At 38.2% G+C, this 23,311-nt stretch overlaps 1 protein-coding gene across 5 annotated transcripts; it reads left to right on the top strand.

Annotated features, from left to right (window-relative positions):
- On the top strand, positions 1 to 18,886 carry ZNF527 (zinc finger protein 527). Of its 5 annotated transcripts, XM_072968672.1 has the most exons (6): positions 129 to 202; positions 1,727 to 2,549; positions 2,856 to 2,930; positions 4,881 to 5,007; positions 5,646 to 5,741; positions 16,531 to 18,886. In XM_072968672.1, exons 2-6 carry the CDS (start codon positions 2,433 to 2,435, stop codon positions 18,108 to 18,110), a joined length of 1,995 nt encoding a protein of 664 aa, XP_072824773.1. In that variant the 5' UTR covers positions 129 to 202; positions 1,727 to 2,432; the 3' UTR covers positions 18,111 to 18,886. The 5 variants fall into 5 exon arrangements, with proteins under 5 accessions (XP_015103978.2, XP_072824772.1, XP_072824773.1 ...); XM_015248492.3 differs by lacking the exons at positions 129 to 202; positions 1,727 to 2,549 and adding an exon at positions 1 to 78; XM_072968671.1 differs by having other exon boundaries at positions 85 to 2,549.
- Positions 18,887 to 23,311: the final 4,425 nt, after the last annotated feature.

The following is a 23,311-nucleotide window of genomic DNA, read 5'->3' as shown; positions in this document are numbered from 1 at the left end:
CGCGGGGGATTCTGGGAGGCGACGTCGTGGGTCTCGGGTCGTTGGGCGGGTTTCCAGAGCCTGCGGCGGCGCGGGGAGGTGAGCTGGGCCTGGCTGCGCGCGAGAGCCGGGGGTCAGGGCCGGGCTTGGGGTGAACCGGCGGGGACCGGGATGGGAACCAGACAGGCGCCGCCGGGGAGACTGTGTCACTGCGTCTATCTATGTGAGAGGCTGCGGGTGTGACAGCGTGTGAGCTTCTGTGTCACCGTGTGTACGCGCGATTGTGACCGTCTGTCTCCGGTGTAAAACTCTTTTGAGTACATGTGTATTTGGGTGTGACTGTCTCCGCAGGTATAACTGTGTTATGGTGTGTGGGTTTGTGAGAGACTGCGGGTGTGACATTACCTGTGTGTGATTTTGTTTGACCACTTGTCTCTGGATATAACGGCGTTTGAATGTGTGTGACAGAAAGTGTGATTATGTGCCCATGACCATCTCTCCAGGTATCATTTTGTATGAGTAATCGTGACAGGATATGTGATCTTGTGTGGTATGTCACTGTGTATGAAATTGTGTGTGACTGTGTCTGTTAGAGTAATTGTGTATCGTCATCTCTACTTTTGTTTTAATGCCACTGTCTTTGTATGTGACATTACAGTTGCGATTGTGTGTCCATATATATGTGTGTGATTGGGTGTGAATTTGTATGCGTATGTGAGACCTAGTGTGTGGTTGTGAGGCACAGAAAGATCAACATTACTCACCCACATTCACAGTTACTGAGTGACAGAACTGGGACTTAAGCCCAGGCTATTTGGCTCCAGAGATCCTTGCTTTTAATTACTAAACTCTCTTGATTTTTCCCACGTTGTGAGAGTGAAAAATGGGGGCCCTGGGTTCTAAGGGTATTGGAGAGGATTGTCCGTGGTCTTGGACTGGGAACCTTCTGGACATGGAATTTAATCTGGGTCTCTTCCTTTGGTCCCCTTGTGAGTCACAGAACCCAGTCTAAACACCCTGTAGTGAGACCATCCTCATATTGGCCGCCTTGGGAGGAGGAAAGCCTAACCTGAAAGCCCAGTATTCCTCTCCTTAGGCCGCGGAGTTTGAGATTTTAGGTTTGTTTTTGTTAAAACTCTTCATGCTTGGTGCAGAGAGAGGCTGATCCATGCCAAGTGAGCTAAGTTTTTGGTTCTGACTTTTCCAGTTAATTTTAAAAAAAACTTCTTATTTTCTTTTCAAATGTTGTGTAGAATTAACTGGGAACAAGGGTGGCACTTCTCTGGGCCAGGAGTTGGCTCAAGCAATCCTGACAGTGAGGAAAGAAAGATTCTGACAGTTGGATTGATTTGCCCAAGGTCATGTAGCCCATGAGGGAAGCATGGAGGGTCAGTGTGCATCTGGGGGAGGGAGGCAATATAAAGCCCAAGTCTTTTCCATCACCTTCCTTCAGAGATTGATGGTTCATCTCAAACTTGAAAATTATCACTCAAGTGATACACAGCTATTTAAAACAGAAATTTAAAAGATATTTCTGTTATGTAGAAGCTACTTGGGGTTCCCAGATGCTGAGAAGACTTCATTGATTCTCTTCTGGGGTTGCAAAGGCTTTTATGGACGGTTTCAAGCTGCGTTGCACTGACGAAATAATTTTCTTAGAGATTAAGCTGGCTAGTGCAGAGTAGCCCAGAATTAGGGGGTTGTATATCTTAAATTCTAGATCAAATACAACTATCCTTCTTTTCAGAATGAAGAAATGTTGGCTGTAAGAAAGCAAGGAACTTATTTCAGGCTGTGCAGTTTATTGTTGGTTTGGTATTGAAATTTGGCAATGTTTGCCTCAGGCTGAATTTCTGTGGAGTAATAAAGGTGACACGTGCCACTTCCAAAGATGCTTCTCTAAAAAATACATAGCATTGAATCCTCAGGTTATGTTGACTATTGCCCATGTGGACATTGTGGTCTCTTAAAAAGAGGACAAGTTTTTGAGTCACACTGCAGTTTGACTCTTACGGCTTTGAGTTAGCTGATTAAGCTTTTTGAACCTCAGTTTCACTTGTTGGTAAATGTAGATAATAATACCTACCTTGGCAGTTTTGTGAAGATTAAGTAAGACAATGACATATACAACATGTGTAGCATTGCTGTTTATATGAGAGGAGCCACAGTGAGATTTATTTATTTGTTTATCAAATATGTTTTGAGCATCTGCAATGGTTCTGGCATTATTCTAGCACTAGAGATACACCAGTGAACCCAACAAGTCCTAGCTCTCTTAAATCTTATACTATTCTTTGGGAAGACAACAGTAAACAGAAAAGAGAAGTTACATCTCCAGTGGTGTTAAATGCTAAGAAGAGAAGTAAATCAAGATAAGGAAAAATAGTAACTGAAAGGGAGGTTCTCTTTAGACAGAATAGGGAGGTCGCTCCAGCAGTTGAGTACAGATAGGAATGAAGAGCAGGAGTGTGCCGTGTGCAGGCAGAAGGCAAAGTCAAGGCAATGGTCTTCAAAAAGGAGTATGCGCAGTGTTTGAGGAACTGTACGGAGATCTGTGTGCCTGGAGTAGGGTGAGTAAGTGGGAGAGGAGTGGGAAATGAGGTCTAAGGGGCAGCTGGGGCTAGATCATACATTGTCTTGTCGGGCATAGGGTGGACTTTAGATTTTGTTGAGTCAGGCTGTGTGTCCTTAAGATCAGTCAGGACTTCAGGGGTTAAGTTCAGCTTTGGCCTTTTTTCCTCAGATCTGGAAGTGGATATGGTTGGTCCGTGTAAGGAGACTTGGGACCATAACGGGGCAAAAAACTCTTGTCAGTCTCAGATCAGCACCATGGGGCTGGCCTGCCATTTTCCTCTTCTTTAACTCTCCCTTCTCAGGACTCTGTTCTCCAGAAGAGAAAATTGAAGAAGGAAGGAAGAATGGCTGTTGGACTGTGTAAAGTCATGTCCCAGGTAAGTTGATGTTTTCCCTTTGTTTCCAGAAGTTTCACCTCATTTTTTTTTTTAACTTTGGGACCTCAGAGAGTCACAAATAGCCCAGTGAGCACTCTCTTCACTTCTCTCTTTCCACTATTTGTTCATATAATCCTTCTATAAAGTATTTAGTATCTTTTTTACTCAGTGTTTTGCTTAAATGTGTGATGAAACTGAACTTTCCTCTTTAGATGGATCAGGATTTGTTGTGTTGTAGATGTATGCAAGAGAAATAAAGGATAGAGTGTGACTATCAAGTGTCCTATTAAATAGAGAGGTCAAGGATGGCTTTTCTGAGGAAGTGACATTAAAGCAAAGGAAAACCTCAGTGAGAGTAGGGAGTACACTTGTGGAGATCTGGGGAAGAACTTTAAAAGTAGAAGGACTAGCAAGTATAAAGTTACTATAGTGGGAGCATGTTTGATGTGTTCCAGGAATAGAAGTGAGCCAGTATCCTCAGAGGTTAGTGAGCACTGTGAGGTCAGAGCAGAAGCTAGGGACTAAATTATACAAGCCTTTGAAAGTCATGACCATAATGTTGGATTTTGTTCTAAGGGTGAAGGAGAGCCACTGGACTGTTTGTGATGTGATTTGCTGTATGTTTTAATGGGAAGATAGATAGCAGGGGAGTAAGGGTGGAAGCAAGGAGGCCAATCAGGAGGCTACTGCAGTAATCCAGGTAGGAGGTGATAGCTGCCTGGCCTGTGGTGGTGGCATTGGAGCTGGTGAGATTCAGGGTGTATACTGGAGATAAAAAATATGGGATTTGATCAGGGATTGTTTGTGGAGTGTGAGAGGAAGAAAGAAATCATGGATGACTGCAAAGATTTTTGACCTGGGCAGCTGTGTAAATGGTCATGCCATTTACTGAGATGGGAAGACAGGGTGGGGTGAAATAAGAATCAAGAATTGAGTTCTATTTGCAGCAACATGACTGGCCTAGAGATCATCATACTAAGTGAAGTCAGTCAGACAGAGGAAGACAAATGTATGATATCACTTGTATGTGGAAGCTAAAATATGATACAAATGAACTTAGGTACCAAGCAGAAACAGACTCACAGACATAGAAAACAATCTTATGGTTACCAAAGGGGAAAGGTGGGGGAAGGAATAAATTAGGAGTTTGGATTTAGCAGATACAAACTACTATGTGAAAAATAGATAAACAACAAGGACTTACTGTATAGCACAGGGAACAATATTCAATAGCCTGTAATAATCTATAATGAAAAAGAATATACAAATGTATGTATAACTGAGTCACTTTGCTGTATACCAGAAACTAACACAACATTGTAAATCAACTATATACTTCAATTAAAAAAAAAAGAATTGAGCTCTAAATACAATGTTAGGACATGTGAGTTTTTCCAGATTTTTTATGTACCCTTTCAGTGAAAATTCTGTCTTAATCTCTTTACATATCCTTCATTATTTCTTCAAGATACATCCCTGGAAGTTTCTCCTTACATATAAAGTCTAACTTTCAGACCAGACGCCTTTGTTAAAGCCCAGTTCAAGGCCTTCCTTCGCTACTGTGACCCATCTGTTACCCCAGTCTATGAAATATAAAGAAATTCTCCCTGTAAGAATGTCTTGATACTTCAGATATGTAACACAAAACCTAGCATTTGCTCACATACGTTCATATTATAAACTCATGTTTCATGCTAGAAGCTATTTTTTTTCCTGCGTATCTATCTTTTCTCTTTTACAAAAATGTGGTCATTTCAAGGGGTGAGTCTGTTTCTAATATTTCTCATTCTCTCAAAATATTTGACAAACCTAGGCACAGACTTGTTTCCCAATAATTATTTCCCTCTGACCACTTAGAGTTTTGAACTCTGGCTGGAAGCAGAATTCATCTTTTCTGCTAGGACCTTATGGGAGTACTTGGCAAACAAGAATTTTTTTTTTAAATTTCAGGGTTTGGTGACCTTCAAGGATGTGGCTCTAGATTTTTCCCAAGAGGAATGGGAATGGCTGGACTCTTCTCAGAAGGATTTATACAGAGATGTCATGTTGGAAAACTACAGGAACTTGGTATGGCTTGGTAAGGATGTGTCTCCCCCATAATTCACATCTCCCCTATGGGGTGTTTTTACTTCCTCCATTGGGAATATCGAGGGTATCTTAAATGCTTAGCTAGATTTCTGCTTTTTGTTCCCAGAAAGTTATTTGAAGCAGTTTCATAGAGTTATAATTGAGTAGTTCCCTTTGCTGTAGAATGATGGTTTGAGAAAGCAGCATCAGTATGGCTTGAGAATTTTTTAAATGGCAAATTATGAGATACCACAGTAGACCTACAGAATCAGAAATTCTGGGAACAGGCTCAGTAGGCTGGGTTTTAATGAGCCCTTCAGATGGTTCTGATGCCCATTAAACTTTGAGAGCCATTGTGGTTTCTGATTCAGTAGGTCTGGGTTGGGGCAGCCTAAAAATTTACATTTCTAATTAATTCCTAGGTGATGGTTCTCCTGCTCTAGTACTTTGAGAACTTCTGCTGTGAAAGAAGCTTCATCTTTCTCATCCTCCATTCAAGCATCATTCCATTCTCAGGCCCTTCCTCTAATGTCCTTTCTTGCCTGATGGCCAAGAGATTGAGTCTTGAGTTCTGGAACAGCAGTAGCAAGATGATGTGTCTATCTGTCTGTCTTTTGTTTGCTCTCATTTTTCTTTTCCTGTAAACAGGGCTCTCCATTTCTAAGCCCAACATGATCTCCTTATTGGAGCAAGGGAAGGAACCTTGGTTGGTGGAGCGAGAGATGTCAGATGGTCATTATGCTGGTAAGTGACGGGGAACCGGGCGGGGAGGGCTGCTATACGGTGCCAGCCCAGCTGGTCATGAGAAGGCTGCCCTGGGCGTCAGGGGGTCTTTTCCTCTCTATTTCTATCAAGTTATACTCTCAAGAATACTTCTGCCTATACCCTGAATCTCATTCCTTCTCAGTTCTTCTTTCCCCTTTATGAGCAGAATTGTATACATTTCTAGAGTTCTTTTCAGAGTTTTTATTTTTATCAAAGTTATTATTGAAGTTATGTAGGCACATTGGTTGAAGAGACAAGTAGTCTTACAAGGGTTACTCTCACAAGGGTTGCTCCCTTAAAAAACGCAGTCTCTCGCCCTGCTTCCCAGTTTCCCTCTCCCTAGAGGGATCCACTTTCTTCACTTTTGTAGTTTTTTTTTTGGTGTTTTCTTCATGTCTCTAACAAATATGTGATGTTGCTATTTCTTGACTGTTTTTTTCGGATTTAGTCCTCATCCAGTATCTTCTAAGAAAATAAGAATTTAGTACTTTCTTATCCTGAATCCAACACATGCTTGTAACACACACACACACACACACACACACACACACACACACACACACACACTTTGCCATCTCCCTATCTCACCAGTATCATAATTTTGATTGAATCATCGTTTACATTATTATGGCTATTAAGTGCTAGTCATAGCCGTGCTGTGCATGTACCAGGATTACTTTTTCTGTCAACTTTATATTTTTCCTGGCATTAATGATTTTCTGGATTTTTTTTCCTGTTTGTTTTTCCCCCTTAGTTTTTTATATACATGTTCCTAACTCAGTTCTCAACTCCCCATCTAAATTATCTAAATCTCTTAAGACACTCAGACACATTAGGTTATCTATTGATTTTATCTTCTTAGAGAAATCTCTCCCAGAGTCTTCAGATATGCTTCACTCTAACAGATGGCTCATTACATTTTCTTGCATTCTATTTGGGTTTATCTGATGTTTTCTCATGATTAGATGGAGGTAATGCATTTGTGAAGAATGCCGCAGGAATAATGTGTCCCTCTCGGTGAGTGCATCATACTAAAGGAGTCATAATATTGATGTGTCTTGTTATCAAAGATGTTAATTTTCATCACTTGATGAAAGTGGTGTCTGCTTGGTTTCTCCATTGTAAAGTTACAGTTTTTCTATTTATTATTAATAAATATTTGGAGGAAACACTTTGAGATTACTCAATTTCTTCTGGAACTTTTGCCCACTGATTTTAGCATCCATTGGCCCATTGGATCTTGTCTGCTACAATTAATGCTGTGATATTGGCCTGACATTGATACTTTTGTTTCCTTCTTTTCTTTACACATATTAACTAGGATTATTTGGTTGGGAAGAGCTGTTCCATCTCTCCCCTTTGTTTATATTTTGAATCATTTCTTCATATATATGGAATGATGGATTTTTCTTCTATGAAGTAGAACTACTGAATCATTATTTTGTTGCTCAAGTTGTTTCAGCTTTGACCATTGGGATCTCCTTCAAGTTCATTCCTGTGATCTTTTAACATGCCCCCATCCATTTTTTTGAGCACTGCCTTCCTCTATGGTTCCAGGTGTTCCAAGTTCATCTTGTTTTTCTTGTTCCATCCTTGAATCAACCACTTCTCCAAGGAGCCGTTTTTATTGGGAAATGCTATTTAGAAGCCAAGGTCTGGGTGATCGGTGTGCTCATTGCTACTTGGATGTCATTTCTTCTAGGCCCTCCTGGCAGATGGAGGTGGGAAATATATGTATATATACCAACACACAAGAACAGACATACACTTCTATATTTACTTCTGCTTCATTTTTTATTATATTAAAATTTTCAGTGTATATTGACACCTTGATTCTAGTCCTGCTCCACAGGGTTTATCGTAGCCTTCCTCCTTTACTTATTTGTTATTTCTTTGTCTGACAATGAGAAGCGATGTATTTAATTTTTTGCTCAGTTTAAATATACATATAAAGTAGTTTCAGAATTTCTAACCTATTCCTCTGTGAGAAACAAATTTACTATCTATATTACATTATTTGTATGTAGATATAAGTATTTTTTTAGTCTTAAGAATTCAGTTAAAAACTATTTTCCAAAGTGATTTAAGTTAGTTCTTCTAGGTTCATTTGTTACTATTGATTTCTGCCTCATCCTGGTTGGTTTTTATTGTTTTGCATTTATTTTTTTAGTATCTGAAACATTACTATTACCAAACTCAGCTTTGGCTCCTCACCACTCAAAAGCCAGTACTCGTGAGGCAAGTGTTGGTGGAAAGGAAAGGTTGCTTTAATCAGAAGACTGGCAACCTGGGGAGAAGGTGAACTCATGTCCCCGAAACCAACTTTCAAGATTCTGCTCAGCCATGACAGTTTTTAAAGGGAAAAAAAGGGGAAGTAATCTCAGTTAATCATTGAGGCAGGAGGTTAGGTTCTGCATCATTTTCCATTGTGTGTAGACTGGTTGACTTCACATGATCTTTTTTTCTGATGTTATCTTGCCCACATGGTCTGCCTACAGGACTGTTAAGGGGGCTGCTGGGGATAGAGAGCTTTAACTACTTAATTCTTAATTCTTTAACTACTTAATTCTTTGTTCCTATTTCTTTAATCTAGAAACAGAATCAACAGGTTAGGCAAGGCATTGTTTGCATTCAGTAGAGCATGTCAGGAGTTAGGTTAAATATTACCTAGGGATCTCATTTTTATAATTAAGGTTTCAGGGGAATGGAAGTAGGCAAACAGGAAAGGGCAAAAAGAACTGCTTATAAACCCCCACTTGTCAGACATCATTCCATTTCTGTGGGATTAGGGCAGGAGGTCTGTCTTCTGTAACTTCTTCATGCTGACATAGGGCACCATATTCTCAGAGTGGAAGATGTTGACATGGGTCTGTAACATCTCATTACTGGCAACTTTAGTTGCCTACTTATATATATGGGCAAAGCAAGCTACAATTATTTTGATGCCCACAAAAATACATTTCCTTATGAGCAACAGCATTAATCCCATTCTCTTGAGGCCAGTTCCTGGAATTGTGCTGGCAGTAGATTTCAGCACTGCTCAAGATGGAGCAGCTGATGTCATGGCTGCAGCCTGGTCATCATGCAGTTAGTTTTTTCCCTCTGGTGGCAGTTATAAAATCTGTACAACAACTCAGGAATGTACATTAGACACTGAAAGATTCTGTGACTCTATTGTCCTGTCAAGCAAGACTTGATCTTGCTCTTTAGTGACTTAGGGAGGCTTGGGAAACTTCAGTTTTTCTACTAACAAGAGGCAGGGGACATGGAGAGGCCTTTGTCCTTGGGGGGAGGGCCTGCTCGGTCTTATAAACTAGGTTCCTAAGAATCAGGTCTTTACAAGAATATAGCCTCAGAAAAGTGTTGCTCCCTCCTCATCCCTCCTGTCCTGTCTCTGTTCCCTACTCCTTCCTGCCCCTTCCTTACCTACCCCTTGTAGATTACCAATCTCTTTATTTTCAGGTTTGTCCTTTTTATGTTTCTTTTGCACAAGTGAACAAATACATATGTAGTTTCTTGTATTTCTTTATATGCTACATGAAGAGTAGTATGCCATGGATACTCTTTGCATTTTGCTCTTTTCATACACACACACACACACACACACACACACACACACGTACACACGTATATGTACAGTTGTCCCTTGAGCAACACAGTTTGAACTTCAAGGGTTCACTTATATGCAAATTTTTAAAAATAAATAGTACAGGAGCCGAAGTTTGTGGACCCGTGGGTGCTGAACCCCAGATACAGAGGGCTGATTATAAAGTTAGACCCCTGACCCCTGAGTTGTTCAAGGGTCAGCTGCACAGGAATTCACTCCATATTAGTTCATGGAGAGCTTCCTCATTTTTCTAATGGCTGCACAATGCTCGTCATGTGGAGTTTACAGTAACTTATGCAGCTACTCACTAACGTGTGGACATTTAGGATGTTTGCAGTAGTTTACAGTTATAATGTTACAATAAATAACCTTGTACATATGTATTTTCCTTTTGTTGAGGCTTTATCTTCAGGGTAGTTTCCAAGATGTGAGATTGCTTATGAAGTTTTGTTAGGAATTGCCAAGTTCCCCTCCAGAGGTTGTACTAGTCTGCTTTCTGTGTTAGCTTCTTATGGCTGCTGTAACACATTACCACAAATTTAGTGGCTTAAAGCAACACAAATTTATTATCTTCTATCTCTGGAGGCCAGAAGCTGAAAGTGGGTCTTACAGAGCTAAAATCAAGATGTCAGCAGCCTGCCTGCCTTCTGAAGGCTCTAGGAGAGAATCTGTTTCTTGCCTTTTTATGCTTTCTTTAGTGTCTTTATCCATCTTTTTATTTCCAACTTTGTTAAAGTACTTTGTTTTCAATATGGGCTTTATATGCAGTATAGAGTTGAGTTCTGCTTTGTGAACCAGTCTGGACATCATTTCAGTTTAACAAGTGAAAGTCCAGTCATATTTTTGATATGTTTGGGCTTAATTCTGCATTTTGTTTTATGTTATATTTTCTGGTTTTTATCATTTTTTAAAAAAGACTTTCATTTATCTGTTTTTTAAAAAAATTAATTAAAATTTTTTGGCGGGGTTACTTTTTTTTTTTAATTTTATTTACTTTTTTTTTAAATGGCAGTTCTGGGGATTGAACCCAGGACCTCGTGCATGCTAAGCACACATTGTACCACTGAGCTGTACCCCATCCTTGTTGTTTATGTTTTTCTAGCCTTTTTTTGGTCATGTAATACTGTAGTTTTTATAATAATTAGAAAATTTTTTCTTTTGTTCTAGTGTTTACCTTCATGGTTATAGTGTTCTCTTTCTTTAGACAGTATTTATTCTTTCTATTACTTGATTGGTCAGCTTTAAAAACTAGCCTTTGTTTTTTAACCTGTAACAGATGAGTCAGTAAGTAGCTTAATTTTGCTGCCCACCTTCCCTTAGCAAATTTTGTTAGTTGTATGCATTGTACTTTGTCCAAGCATATTATATTTACATGCTGTTCTGTCACATTTATGCCAATCTTTCATTTTGTGTTAATTTTGTAGTTAAATATATTTAGTGTTTTCCACTAGGTCCTTTTGCTGAAATTTCTCTAGACATCTCTTGATTGGCTGAAGTCTGTCCTCTGGCAGTTTCCTCAAAAAGAGTTCATGGAACCAGTGGCCCCCTTAAGTTCTGCCTTGTTCATAATTGACCATTCTTTCCTTCAGTTTCATATAGAATAGGATTGGTGATGAATATTGTTACAAAGATGTCTGATGCCAATTTGATATTTTCCCTTTATATGTAAGTACCTTCATATTTTGTTCTGAACGCCTAGATGGTTCTTGTTTTCATTTTAAAATCATTTTATTAGGGCACGTTTCAGTCTTGACCATTTTGAGTCACTTTTTCCTAGTACATGTGTTCTCTCTCGGGATGGAGAGTCAAGTTTTTATTTCAGGAAATATTTCTTTTCTTTGTTATTGATGAAATTAAAATTACAGGGCAGTGTAGAGTATAATATATAGTAAAAGATTTCCTACTGATGAACTGTTTTTGTGTTTCTGAATTGCATACTTGGTCATGTGTATTATTCATTTAATATACTGCTTGATTCAGTTTTTATATTTAAGAATTTTGCCTGTTATCCTTGAGGGAGATTGGTCTGATATAAAGACATGTGACAATAAAAAGTGATGATTTGAGGGAGAAAAATGCTTATAAAGCCTTAATGCCTTAAATTTTAATGTCTTCTATAAACCATTTAAAAGAAGATATCAGTGTAATTAAAATATGTGCAAAGTATAGGAGTAAGAAATTCACCAAAGAAGAAGACACAAAGTATATAAAAGATACAGAATGTATATAAAAATGCTCAATAATATAATAATAAGAGAATTACAAATTAAAACAATAATGAGGTACTCTTACTTGTAGGGGCAAAGATTTTTAGAATGATATTAGCCAGTATGATTAGGTTTGAAGACATATACTTTATATTGCTGATAGGAATGTAAATTGATAAAAATTATTTTGGAAGGCAGTTTGACAGTGGATATTACTATTTAAAATATGTGTATAGTTTTATTTCACACTAGAACCTATAAAATATTAAATTATGCAAAAACATATTGTAGAAGCTGCTTATTTGATTTGTAAGTTGGTTATGAGGAATCAAAAAATATATATACACAAATGTGAGGCATTTTATTTTAACTTTATGGCATATAAGTGAATGTTTATTAGTTTTTTGATACAGTGTTAAAACCTTTTACTTGAATATGCTCTGTTGATTAAAATTCAACATTGTCTTTCTGACATAAATAAAAACTTTCATTGTTGATTTCTTATAGAGTGAAGCAAAAATGCTTCCAAACCAATGAGTATAGAATCCTTACAGAGTTTTATGTTTTTAATAGGCTTCTACAGTTCTCTTCCATACTTAAATCAAAATCGGGTTTTTGAGTAACTGACTTTTAGCCTGTTTTTCTACAACTTTCAACTTAGTTTTCATTAAGAGGACTCTCTTTCAGCACTCATCTAATTAATTAATTTAATTAAGCTATGTAATTATAAATGTGAACTAAACAGGTTGCAAGCACAACTGAATTTTGGCAAGCAGATAACTTAGCTTTAGGGATACAAGTATAAAAATCTATTAAGATGCTGGTTACCTAAATTATGGTTCATTCATTCTGCGAATGAGGTAGCTTTGTTTGTACTGACAAGGAAAAATGTCTACAATGTTGTAAGTTAATTTTTTAAGTTAGAAAAAAGTTGTATTATCTGTATAGGAAAAATTCTAGGAGGATAACAGACCCAACCATGAATAGTACTGGTCTTTGGGATGATGTTTTGAGAGAGTATACTTCATACATTTTTGCATTGCTTAAATATTTTCTAATACATATTATTTCTGTTTAAAAGAAAAAGTGAAAAATATTGTAGAGCAGCCCTAATGTGCTTGTCCTCAGCTGATGCTCCCTTACACATACAGTTGGGTAGGGAAATCCTTCCGTGTGTTTTTCTCATGAGATTCCTTTCAGCCAAGTGTAATCAGGATGGGGGTGCACGGTGATGTACCCCTTCACTCTGTTCTCCTCTGCATCCCATAAGGTTTTGTGGGTGGTTTTTTTTTTTTTTTTTTGGCATTAGGTGTATTTTTCTTGACACTTCCGCACAATGATAGATAATTTTACAAATCACCCTGATTCAGTCCTTTTATGGAAGAGACTTTAATGAGAAGAAGGTGTAAAATGCAAGGCTTAGGTAGTATTATTGGTCCAAGAATTTCACCAGAATTTTCTTTTATAAGTATTATTTTTTTCCTAAGCATCCTTTAAAATAATTTCATAAATTCAGAAATAAAATCCTTATGGAATTATGATAGCAAGTGACCTGATATAAAATAACTTGGGGCAAATGAGTATGAATATTTATTTTTTTCACTTAGTATTGTTATATTTAACTTTTTTGTTTACTTAAGTCTTTAAAATAATTTTGTGACATTTTATAGGACCTTTTTGGTGTTCCTACACGCCATACTCCCTTCTGTCTTCCAGTTCCTTAAATACTAGTTGTAATCTTCACTTGTTGCGTTTAGTTCTGATTCTCTTCCACTGTCTTATTTACCACTTACAGTCTGACTTCTGCCCCTCTAGTGTGAATAAATCCAGGTGCTTTTCTTCATTTTCACATTCCTCAGCTTACTGAGATGCATAAGGTACTTTTTCTCTGTCCAAAGCTCTGTTCTGTATCTCTCTCCCTCTAATGGCTCCTGTGCCTGTTTTTCTTTCTTTTCCTCATTCAGCCATAAGATCTTTGTCATTAATTGGATCTCTATGCAGTGCTGTCTAATAGAATATTCTGTGATAATAGAAGTGATCTGTGCTTTCCAGAACAGTAGCCACGAGCCACATTTGGCTTTTAAGCACTTGAAATAATGCTAGGTGTGATTGAGAATCTGAATTCTTAAATTTTGAATTTTGATTAAATTGCCATATGTGGTTAGTAGCTGCTATATTGGACAGCGTAGCTATACGTTCTCTTAAACAAGGAGATCCAATCTATAAATCTGTGGGTCATTGGTTAAGCTGTTCATTGGAGCATGGATTCTGGGCTTTAGCAGTAAACTCCCTCTTTGTTTTTAAGATTTCCCTTTTTTCCACACACTTGCACCAGAATCTCCTGGGTTTCATGCCTGGGGAGTGTTTACTGAATCAAAGGAGGGTTTACTGAATCAGAAGACGGTTTGCTGAATCAGTATATCTACCTACTGCTCACCAGTTCAGCACAGGTCTGCAGCTTAGTGAGATCTTTTCCTCTTCCAACCTTATACACCAGCCTACTTACTATACAGTTCTGATTGGATTCCAAAGTTGCTCATGATTTGACTTCTAACTTCCATCATTTATAGATTATGATCAGTTGGAAATTATGTGTCTCTGGTATCTATCTGGGTACGTTTTAATCCCAAAGAGGTTACCTTTCGCATTCTTTCTTGCCATGTGATCATCAGCCTATTTCATAATTCTTTTGGACAGAGATGTAATAATATCTGCACCTACTAGTGGTGTAGGCGTAGGGATAGCTTAATGAGCATGTATTAATTTGTCTCATTTTATGATAAGTATCAGTGAACATGTATAGTGAGCCAGACACTGCTAGGTATTGTATAAATATGTTATCCCTTATTTTTATACCACACTTGCAAGATCACCTTATTTTGCCTACTTAGAAACTGAGGCTCAAGAGGTCGGTTAATCAGTTTACTAACAGTAGAGTAACTGGCTAGCTGGGTGCAGGGGTAGGATTCAAACTCACCTTTGACCCTCAAGCCCTGTTGTGTTTCTGCTGTGCCACATGGATGTCAGTTTGTCTGTCTTCTGCTTTGCCTGAATCCATAATTTTCCTTTACCCCTCAATCAGTTACTGATATGAGTAAATTACCTTTTGCTGAATGCCATCATAATGCCATTGACTTCTAAGTGTTCCTCTATTCCAGTCATAGTGAACATTTCTTCTACATATTTAATACTTATTTCGTGCTCCATACATCCCCCAGACTCTACTGTGTACTTTCCCCTGGAGTACCCCACATGAAGTTCCTTCCCTTATAGTATTCATTTGTCTAAGTCCAGAACATCTTTTTTTTTTTTTTTTAAAGAGAGTGGTTGGAGCTCCAGGCACCTGAGAATCCTCCATGTTAGAGAATGTCTGGCATCTTCTCCTCAGTCTTCTTTTACTCAGCATTACCTTAGGTATTGTATAAAGCTGTCATTTGCCTGGAGTAAAGATTTATTCTTGGTAAGAGGGAATGTGGTGGCCCTGGGTGATGGATACAGGAAAGGAGGTTCTAGGAGAGTAAGTGAGGAAATAGCAGTGGTTGTACTTCTGCCAGAAGAATGAACAACAGTGTAGAGCTAACAGAGGATAAGTCAACAAAAGACTCTCAGGCCTAGGTTGAGATGGGGACCCAAGTAAGAAAAATCCATGGCTGTGCATAGGAGGGCCTGGTAGAGATGGGAGCTTTCCTTGAGTGGAGGGTGTGTTGGGATGAAAGGTACAGATGGAGTATATGTTCTTTGCTTTTCAGTTTGTGCAGATGTAGCCTGGAGGCAGCTTTTTTTTCAACAGGTGGGAAGCTGTTATGAAAAAAAGACTGTATCTAATTATCTGAGGAATGCTAACATGTCTAGTTCTAAAGTAACCCTAAGCATACCAAAACATGAAAATACTGAATATGAATACAAAGTATGCAAATACTGTTACTGAAATAATCACTGTATTTTGGCAGCTTGATCATAGCCTTGTAAATCAATCTCATATTCTCCAGGAATTATTTCTTAACTAAGCTAGCGAGCTTTGATCTCTGATTTTCTGACACTTGTACTGCTAATAATCTGTGTCATGTTAACTAGTTCTGCATTATGTATTATATTGAATTTTTGTATGCACAAGTTTTCTCTCTCAGTTTTTTAAAAAAGGGAAGGACCTGTGTCTCAGACTTTTTTCTCTCTATTAGAAGTTGGGCACATAGTAGTGGGCTCTGTATAAGTGTATCAGCTGATTAACATGGTGTAACATGTTGTGGTGTAACATGGTGTGGGTTTGTTATTTTCCTGTTTTGGAGATCGTCTTTTGAAAAATAGTTTTCTTTCCACCTCACCTCTACCAGTATTCTCTCCTGAAAGATCAAGTGTCTATTCTGTAAGGCAGCATTTTTCTATGATAAGAAAAGGTGACCTTCAGATTTCTTCTAAAACCTAAGGGGGAAAACCCCATTTTTCTCTGGTCCTTGATAAAATCTGGAAAGTTGTTGAGCATTCTGTCAGCACTCATTCATTCAGCAAAATGCTGCCATTTTCCTATGTGCTAAATATAACAGTAAGAAGAAAGAGAAGCAAACATTAATCTCTGCCCTTATTGAGCTTTTAGTTTAGCTAGTGCAGGACGGACTGGAGACTAAAGACTAGAGGCAGGGAAATGGTAACTACGATCTAATCAGTTGTTCTCAGTTCCTTATCTTCTTGGTATTTAGCCTTGTCTGCATCTTGACGCCCTGCATTTCCTTCTCACCGTCTCACCATCACCACCTCATATACCTTCCTCTGTCAGCTGTCTTCATCCTCTGTGCTTTCTTTGTATTTTGTTCATATTGCATGGCCGTATTTGAGAGGTGTCAAAACCATGACTTTCTTCTCTCTTTCCCCCAAGTAAATTCTCCAGTTTCATTAATAAGAGTTTTCTTTCTCCTTGCAAAGGGAAAGAGGAGACATTTGCTTTCTTGATATTTTTCAGACTGGGAGTCTTGGTATGAAATCAAGGCATTATCTCCAAAGTGGTACATTGATGAAGAGGAAATATCCCAGGGGATGATAATGGAAAGACTGACAAGTTACGGCCTTGGACGCTCGTGTTTCAGAGGAGCCTGGAAACGTGAGGGTGAATTTGAGCTGCATCAAGGAAATCAGGAGAGGCATTTCAGGCAAGCGACAACTCTTAAGGAAATCTCTGCTGGGAAAAGAGACAATGAATATAATAATTCTGAGAGAGACGTTCTCTTGAAGTCAGTGCTTTTAACACAACAGAGAGTTCCCACAGTAGAGCAAGTACATAAATTTGATATTTATGACAAAATGTTCCCCCAAAATTCAGTCCTAATTGAGCATAAAAGACTGCATGCTGAGGAGGAATCTTTGATAGCTGATGGATGTAAAGAACTCAACCAGAGTACAAACCTCAGTAAAGAGGCAGAAATTCCTCCTGGGGAGAAACCTTACGAAAGTAATGATTTTTCAGATCTCTTAAGTTTCCACTCATTACTTACTCAGCATCAGACAACTCATTTTGTTAAATTACCCCGTGGATATGATGGATGTGGTGATGCCTTTAGGTGTTACTCATTCTTTACTCAACCTCAGAGAATTCACAGCGGAGAGAAACCATACACATGCAATGACTGTGGAAAAGCCTTTAGCCATGACTTCTTTCTCAGTGAACATCAGAGAACTCATATCGGGGAGAAACCATATGAGTGTAAGGAATGTAACAAAGCTTTCAGACAGAGTGCACACCTTGCTCAACATCAAAGAATCCACACTGGAGAGAAACCCTTTGCATGCAATGAGTGTGGGAAGGCATTCAGCCGTTACGCCTTCCTTGTTGAACATCAGAGAATTCACACAGGAGAGAAACCATATGAATGTAAAGAATGTAACAAAGCCTTCAGACAGAGTGCACACCTTAACCAACATCAGAGAATCCACACTGGAGAGAAACCCTATGAATGTAATCAGTGTGGAAAAGCCTTCAGCAGACGCATAGCCCTTACTCTGCATCAGAGAATTCATACAGGAGAGAAACCCTTTAAATGTACTGAATGCGGGAAGACCTTTGGATATCGCTCCCACCTTAATCAACATCAGAGAATTCACACCGGCGAAAAGCCCTATGAGTGCATCAAGTGTGGGAAGTTTTTTAGGACTGACTCACAACTTAATCGACATCACAGAATTCATACTGGAGAGAGACCCTTTGAATGCAGTAAATGTGGGAAAGCCTTCAGTGATGCTTTAGTTCTAATTCATCATAAGAGAAGTCATGCAGGAGAGAAACCCTATGAATGTAACAAATGTGGGAAGGCCTTCAGTTGTGGCTCATACCTTAGTCAACATCAGAGAATTCATACTGGAGAGAAACCGTATGAATGTAATGAATGTGGGAAGGCTTTCCATCAGGTCTTGTCCCTTCGGCTGCACCAGAGAATTCATGCTGGAGAAAAGCTCTATAACTGTAATGCATGTGGGAACAACTTTAACTGTGCTTCAGCCCTTAGACGACATCAGAAAATTCATAGTAGAGAAACTGACTGTGTGTAACAAGTGTAAGAAAGCACTTGGTCACCACTCAGTCCTTATTAAATCAATATCAGCGAATTCTTCAGCTAGTAATTCTATGAATGTAGTACATGTGGAAAAGCCTTCAGTTCATGAGCATCCCTCATTTGAAACAGCCTGAATAGTAGACGTCCTTTACTTTGGGATCTGTTCTACGCACCATTTGAGACTTACCTCACCCTCAATGCACGTCATTCCGGTGAAGCTGTTTAATCAGGGAGAGCTGTGGATTGGTCAGAGGCTGGCCAATTATTTTCCTCAACCTAATGATGGATAGGGATTTAGAAATGGCCCTGTCTAGACTAAAGAGCCCTAGGTGGGCATTGTTATGGGTTGTAAGAGAAGATCATTTCCCCACTCCTGGCATTGGAAGTTTTAAGGATTTAGTAAGGCTAAAATCTCACCAGTAACCTTTTTGCCACCACGTGAAGGAAGTCTTCCCAAGATAAATCCAACAACATAAAGGGAAAATGGAGATAAGAGACCGAAATCTGAGGATATTGTTTGATCTTCTGGATCCAGTCATGCCTGAAGTCTACACCATCTTTTAATTTTTCATTTTTGTGATCCAATAAATTTCCTTTTTTTGCTTGTTAATTTAATTTGGGTCTTTGCCTCTTGGAATCAGAGTCCTCATTTCTACACCCCATGTTTGCTATGCATGTGAGAAAGCCTTAATCTTTTATATGGTGTAATTATTTATCCAAAGCAGAAACCTTATAAAAAGTTATGAAATTACATACACAGCCTTCATAAAGCTGAGAGAATTTTTACATTTTGTTTGTTGATAAAAACTAAGTATTCATTAGTCTGTTTCACAGTAAGAATGAATTTTTACAATTTACTTAGTAAAACTTAACAGGCTTTCTCATAGGGAATTAAAATAATTTGTGGCAGTGACTCACCATAGATGCTTGAAGAAAGATTACCCAGCTCAGAGAATAATGGATCCATCAGTTTAATGAATGGCTCTTCATCGTAAAGGAATTATTTGATCTCTTGCTTGCAGCGTGGGTTTAAACATACTGTGTGATAGACTATAATTAGAATTGTAAATGAGGTCTTTTGTAAGTGGGTTGTAAACTTGGTTTAAGAAGTTTATGGATAACTTCTTTGAAACTAGAGATACTAGACAAGACATTGCTAGCAGACAGAATGAGCCATTTTCAACTAACGATTAAAGTATAGCAGAGCCTAAAATTTTTAGAGAGTAAATCATTACCATTCTTCAGAGTAATGAGGAACATGACGGGGTGGGGCAGTATGTTCCTGTTTTATCTGAGCAGATATATAGAGGTAAAATTTGATACGGAAATGTTGCTTTGAGCAGTTAAGAACCAGTTAGAATCTTGGGTATTGTCTGGAAAGCATCTATAAAAACAGATCAGAACAAATGAATTATGAAAAAGTGAAGGATTTATATATATATATATATATACACACATAAATATGCATGGTGTGAAACAATGATTACTAATATAATTACTTTAATAGTCAATTTATACTTATAAAAACCTGAAAATTATTTTTCTTACATACTAAGACAAATTCTCTTTAAACAACTTAAATTACAGATTTAGTGTAACTGAAAATGTCAAACCTTGAACAGAAACAAATATAATGCTTTTAAAAACACTGCCAAGCTTGTATTACATCTAATCTAAAATATCTTAATATCATAAGCTGAGTTTATGTCATCATTAGTTTATTCTCTCTCATGTTTCCTGGAGGTATAGGAATACTTATTTTAATATTTTCTAAGGGTTGAGTAATAATTTATTTCAGAAAGTTCCCTAAGGTTGCTCTAAACTTACTAGGCCTAAAGAAAAAAAAGAATGACTCAGACCCATGATAAGTCCGAGTTACTCATTAACTTATTCCTGATCTAAGTGTGGCACCTGATTTCTTCCTCCAAGGTGATGTAAACCCAAGCCACTGATTCTGTTTTTACAGTTAATCTTCACTTGTCATGTTGACAGAATCTTTAACAGCCATGCCTTTAGCACAGATGTACTTTACAATCTGATGCTTCTGTTCACAATGAGGTGCTAAATTTTGCTTAATCTGCAGCTATGCAACCTATTGTCTTACTGTGGTACATTGGCTCGATCTTTCAGCATTATTTAAAACTCATGCTTTATTAGTATCTTATAGATACAATAGGACTGTCCAGAGATTTCCTGTCATAAAAATGAGGATTTGAGTTTGTTCAGTTAATTCTTTTTAGGACATGGACTAATTCATTTAGAACACACTGGTTAAACCCTTTCCACTTGTTTGAGTGTGATCAATGGTGATGAACTTTTGGATTCCTTTTTTAATCTGGTTATGCTGAACATATCTTTCTGCCTTGTTACAGTTGATGCAATTTTTGCTTGTCATATGTAAGAGTTTTCTTTATACATTCTTGATTAAGCAGAAGGTTTGTGTTTGTGTTTTAAAATTTTGTATTGAGTGCCTACTGTGTGCCAAGCTTTGTTCTAATCCAGGCTTTGAAGATAATAGTAGTGAATTAAACAAAAATTCCTGTGTTCATAGACCTAATTTCTAATCAAGGAGGCAGACAGTAAAAAGATATATAAGTAAATATATACTATGTGAGACAGTAAATTGTAAGGAGAAAAAGATGAAGAAATTGCTGGAGACCAGATTGATATTTTAGATTGTGTGGCCTGGGAAGGCCTCTTTGAAGCTGACTTTTGTTTAAAGACCTGGGAAAGATAAGTGGTCTGTCTATTCACACTACATATACACACTTGCACGTATACACATTTATATGCCTTATATACCTAATGGAAAGGAAATGTATATACATATGTGTGTGTGTGTATACATATGCATTTTTATTTATACTTTGTACTTACTAAATGCATTCTCATATTTTGTTATGCCTATGTATTTGTGGATTGCATTTTCACATTTTTCTTTTTAGTCTCTTGAGTTCATGGCCTTTTACTGTCTACATTTTAATTATAATGTACATATTTTTGTTGCTCAAATTGTCAGAATTTATCCACTGTGGCCACTTTAAGCTGACTCCTTGCTCCCTTCAGCGCTGCCCTGACATCTCTGCAAGCAACCTTACTTCCTGGCAATAACAGGATGTTCCAGACCCATCAGTGACCTGCCCAAAGTCATGAAGCTAACTACCTTCTAAGGAATTTAGGGAGGGAGAAAACAAGCATATACTTTCAAAAGAGGTTATGAAATCAGACATAGAAGTTTCCAAATAATTTTTTCTCAGTAAAAGGTCTTGCTAGATCTATTTGGGGGCCTAAGAAAGAGTCTAAAGGAAGATTGCATTTTCCTTATATATTTTCTATTTTCTATTGTTCTTGTTGCCCAAGGAGAAAAAGATGGCCCACAGTAGAGTTCATTTTAATAAGAGATACATGTTAATTACTCTTTATAAAACTTGAACTTGTTTTAGGATTTGTGAAACATTGTTTCAATAACTTAAAGTCCATTTGAAAATTAATGATAATTTAATACTGCCTCAGTTGATGTAAATGAGTCAAAAGGAAATGTGGCTAAACTGCTTCAGGTGAGCGAAAATTCCACTTGTTCCCTCCCTCCTAATAGAGGGTTTTCTTTTTAAAGTATTTCAGACATCTCTTCCTGAGCAAATGCAATGCAGGTTTTTCTGTGAGGTATAAGTAAACTTTCCACAGAGTCCTGCACCCTTTTAGCAGTGACTGTATTTGGATGCTACGACTACACATGAATTTTGGGCAAAATTGCTGCTATTATGATTGGGTCTCTTTTAGAGACAGCTGGGAAAAAATGTTTCCTTTTTGAAACATGATTGCATAGTGATTTCTAGTTCCTGCTTAGCATGTTTGCTGTACCCTGCTAAGATTTTCTACTTTAGTCACAGAGTGTAAGACAGGGAGACAACAGATTACATGGTAGAGAAAAGCAGATAATTTGAAGCCATGAGGTAAGGGTACTTTATTGACAGGAGAACAAGTCACTTTCCTGTTCAGCTTTCTTAAGGCTTTTGCATGGTAATTCCTCACAAATTCTTCCAGAAAGAGTAGTGGGAGTACTTCTCTTTAGATTCTTGGCACATGTATAAGGTGTTGGAGTTAGACCTTCACATAGACATCGGCTCTTTTAGTTGGGAGACCCTGAGAAAGTGATTATACGTCTTTTAGACTGGTTATCTGTAAAATTACAATAATTCCAGCCTTTCATGTTTTTGTGAGGGTTACTCAATGTAATATATGTAAACAATTATTAATGATGCAGTCGAGCGGAAAGTTGAATTGCATGCCTGAGAGCCAGCTGCTCATGTGAGACAGAATCGTAAATCCTACCCCTGTGTCCTGCTTCCCATATGGAGTCCGGAACAGCGGTGCTCCCAGCCCTTCTCTTTGATGCTGGAGTGGGAGCTGCAGCTCCAGAGTGTTTCAGGATTCCTTGTTTGGATATTTGAGGCTGTTAGGACACTTGCCTTCCATTAAGATAGAGGCCAGGAAGGGTATGGCTCTAGTTTTTTAATTTTGGACTTGCATTTTTGGACCTCAATTCATAGCATAGTGTTGGACTAAACAATGTTACCAAAATTGTTTAGTCCAACATTCATTTCTTGGTTCTTCCCCCATCATTCCCAATTCCAAATCTCCCCCAGAGGCGTGCACACCACCTTGTTTGGTATGCATGCTTAAATGTGTACATATCCTTTATCAAATATGTCATGTTGTGTGTTCGAAATTTATATTAATGGTGAGACAGGAGGAAAAGGGGCAGGGCACAACCGTTCAATGACACAGCAGTTGAAGATTTGAGTCCCAGTAGCCCTTGAACTTCATTATACTCCCATTGTAGTATATGAACACGGTAATGACTCCCCCAGGCACCATGGCAGTTCCGAGGCTGACCATAAAAGGTCAGAAAAAGGGTGGTGGCTCAGGGTAACGGCCCAGTTCCTGGGAATCCCACCCCTTCCCCAGAGTAGTTGGAATAATCCTCCCACTTGTTAGCATATGAAATTACCGGGCCCATAAAAACTAACAACCCCACGCCTCGCGGCCTCCCTGGCCTTCTGAGCCGGCCTACACTCTATCTATGGAATGTGCATCTCTGTGAATGAATCTACTTTTACTCAACTGCTGTTCGCTCTTGAATTCTTTCCTGCGCGAATCCAAGGACCTTCACTTTGCCTATTCCAGGGACTTGCC

The sequence above is a fragment of the Vicugna pacos genome, chromosome 9, assembly GCF_048564905.1.
Source record: "Vicugna pacos chromosome 9, VicPac4, whole genome shotgun sequence".
NCBI classification, from domain to species: domain Eukaryota; kingdom Metazoa; phylum Chordata; class Mammalia; order Artiodactyla; family Camelidae; genus Vicugna; species Vicugna pacos.
This window is presented reverse-complemented; position numbering and strand designations above follow the sequence as displayed.

Excerpts from the sequence above, each read along its gene's own strand:
- ZNF527 (XM_072968671.1), top strand. The coding sequence starts at position 2,433 with ATGAAGAGCAGGAGTGTGCCGTGTGCAGGCAGAAGGCAAAGTCAAGGC. Across the intron at positions 2,931-4,880 it reads TGTGTAAAGTCATGTCCCAG|GGTTTGGTGACCTTCAAGGA; the intron begins GTAAGTTGATGT and ends TTTAAATTTCAG. Across the intron at positions 5,742-16,530 it reads GTCAGATGGTCATTATGCTG|ACTGGGAGTCTTGGTATGAA; the intron begins GTAAGTGACGGG and ends GATATTTTTCAG.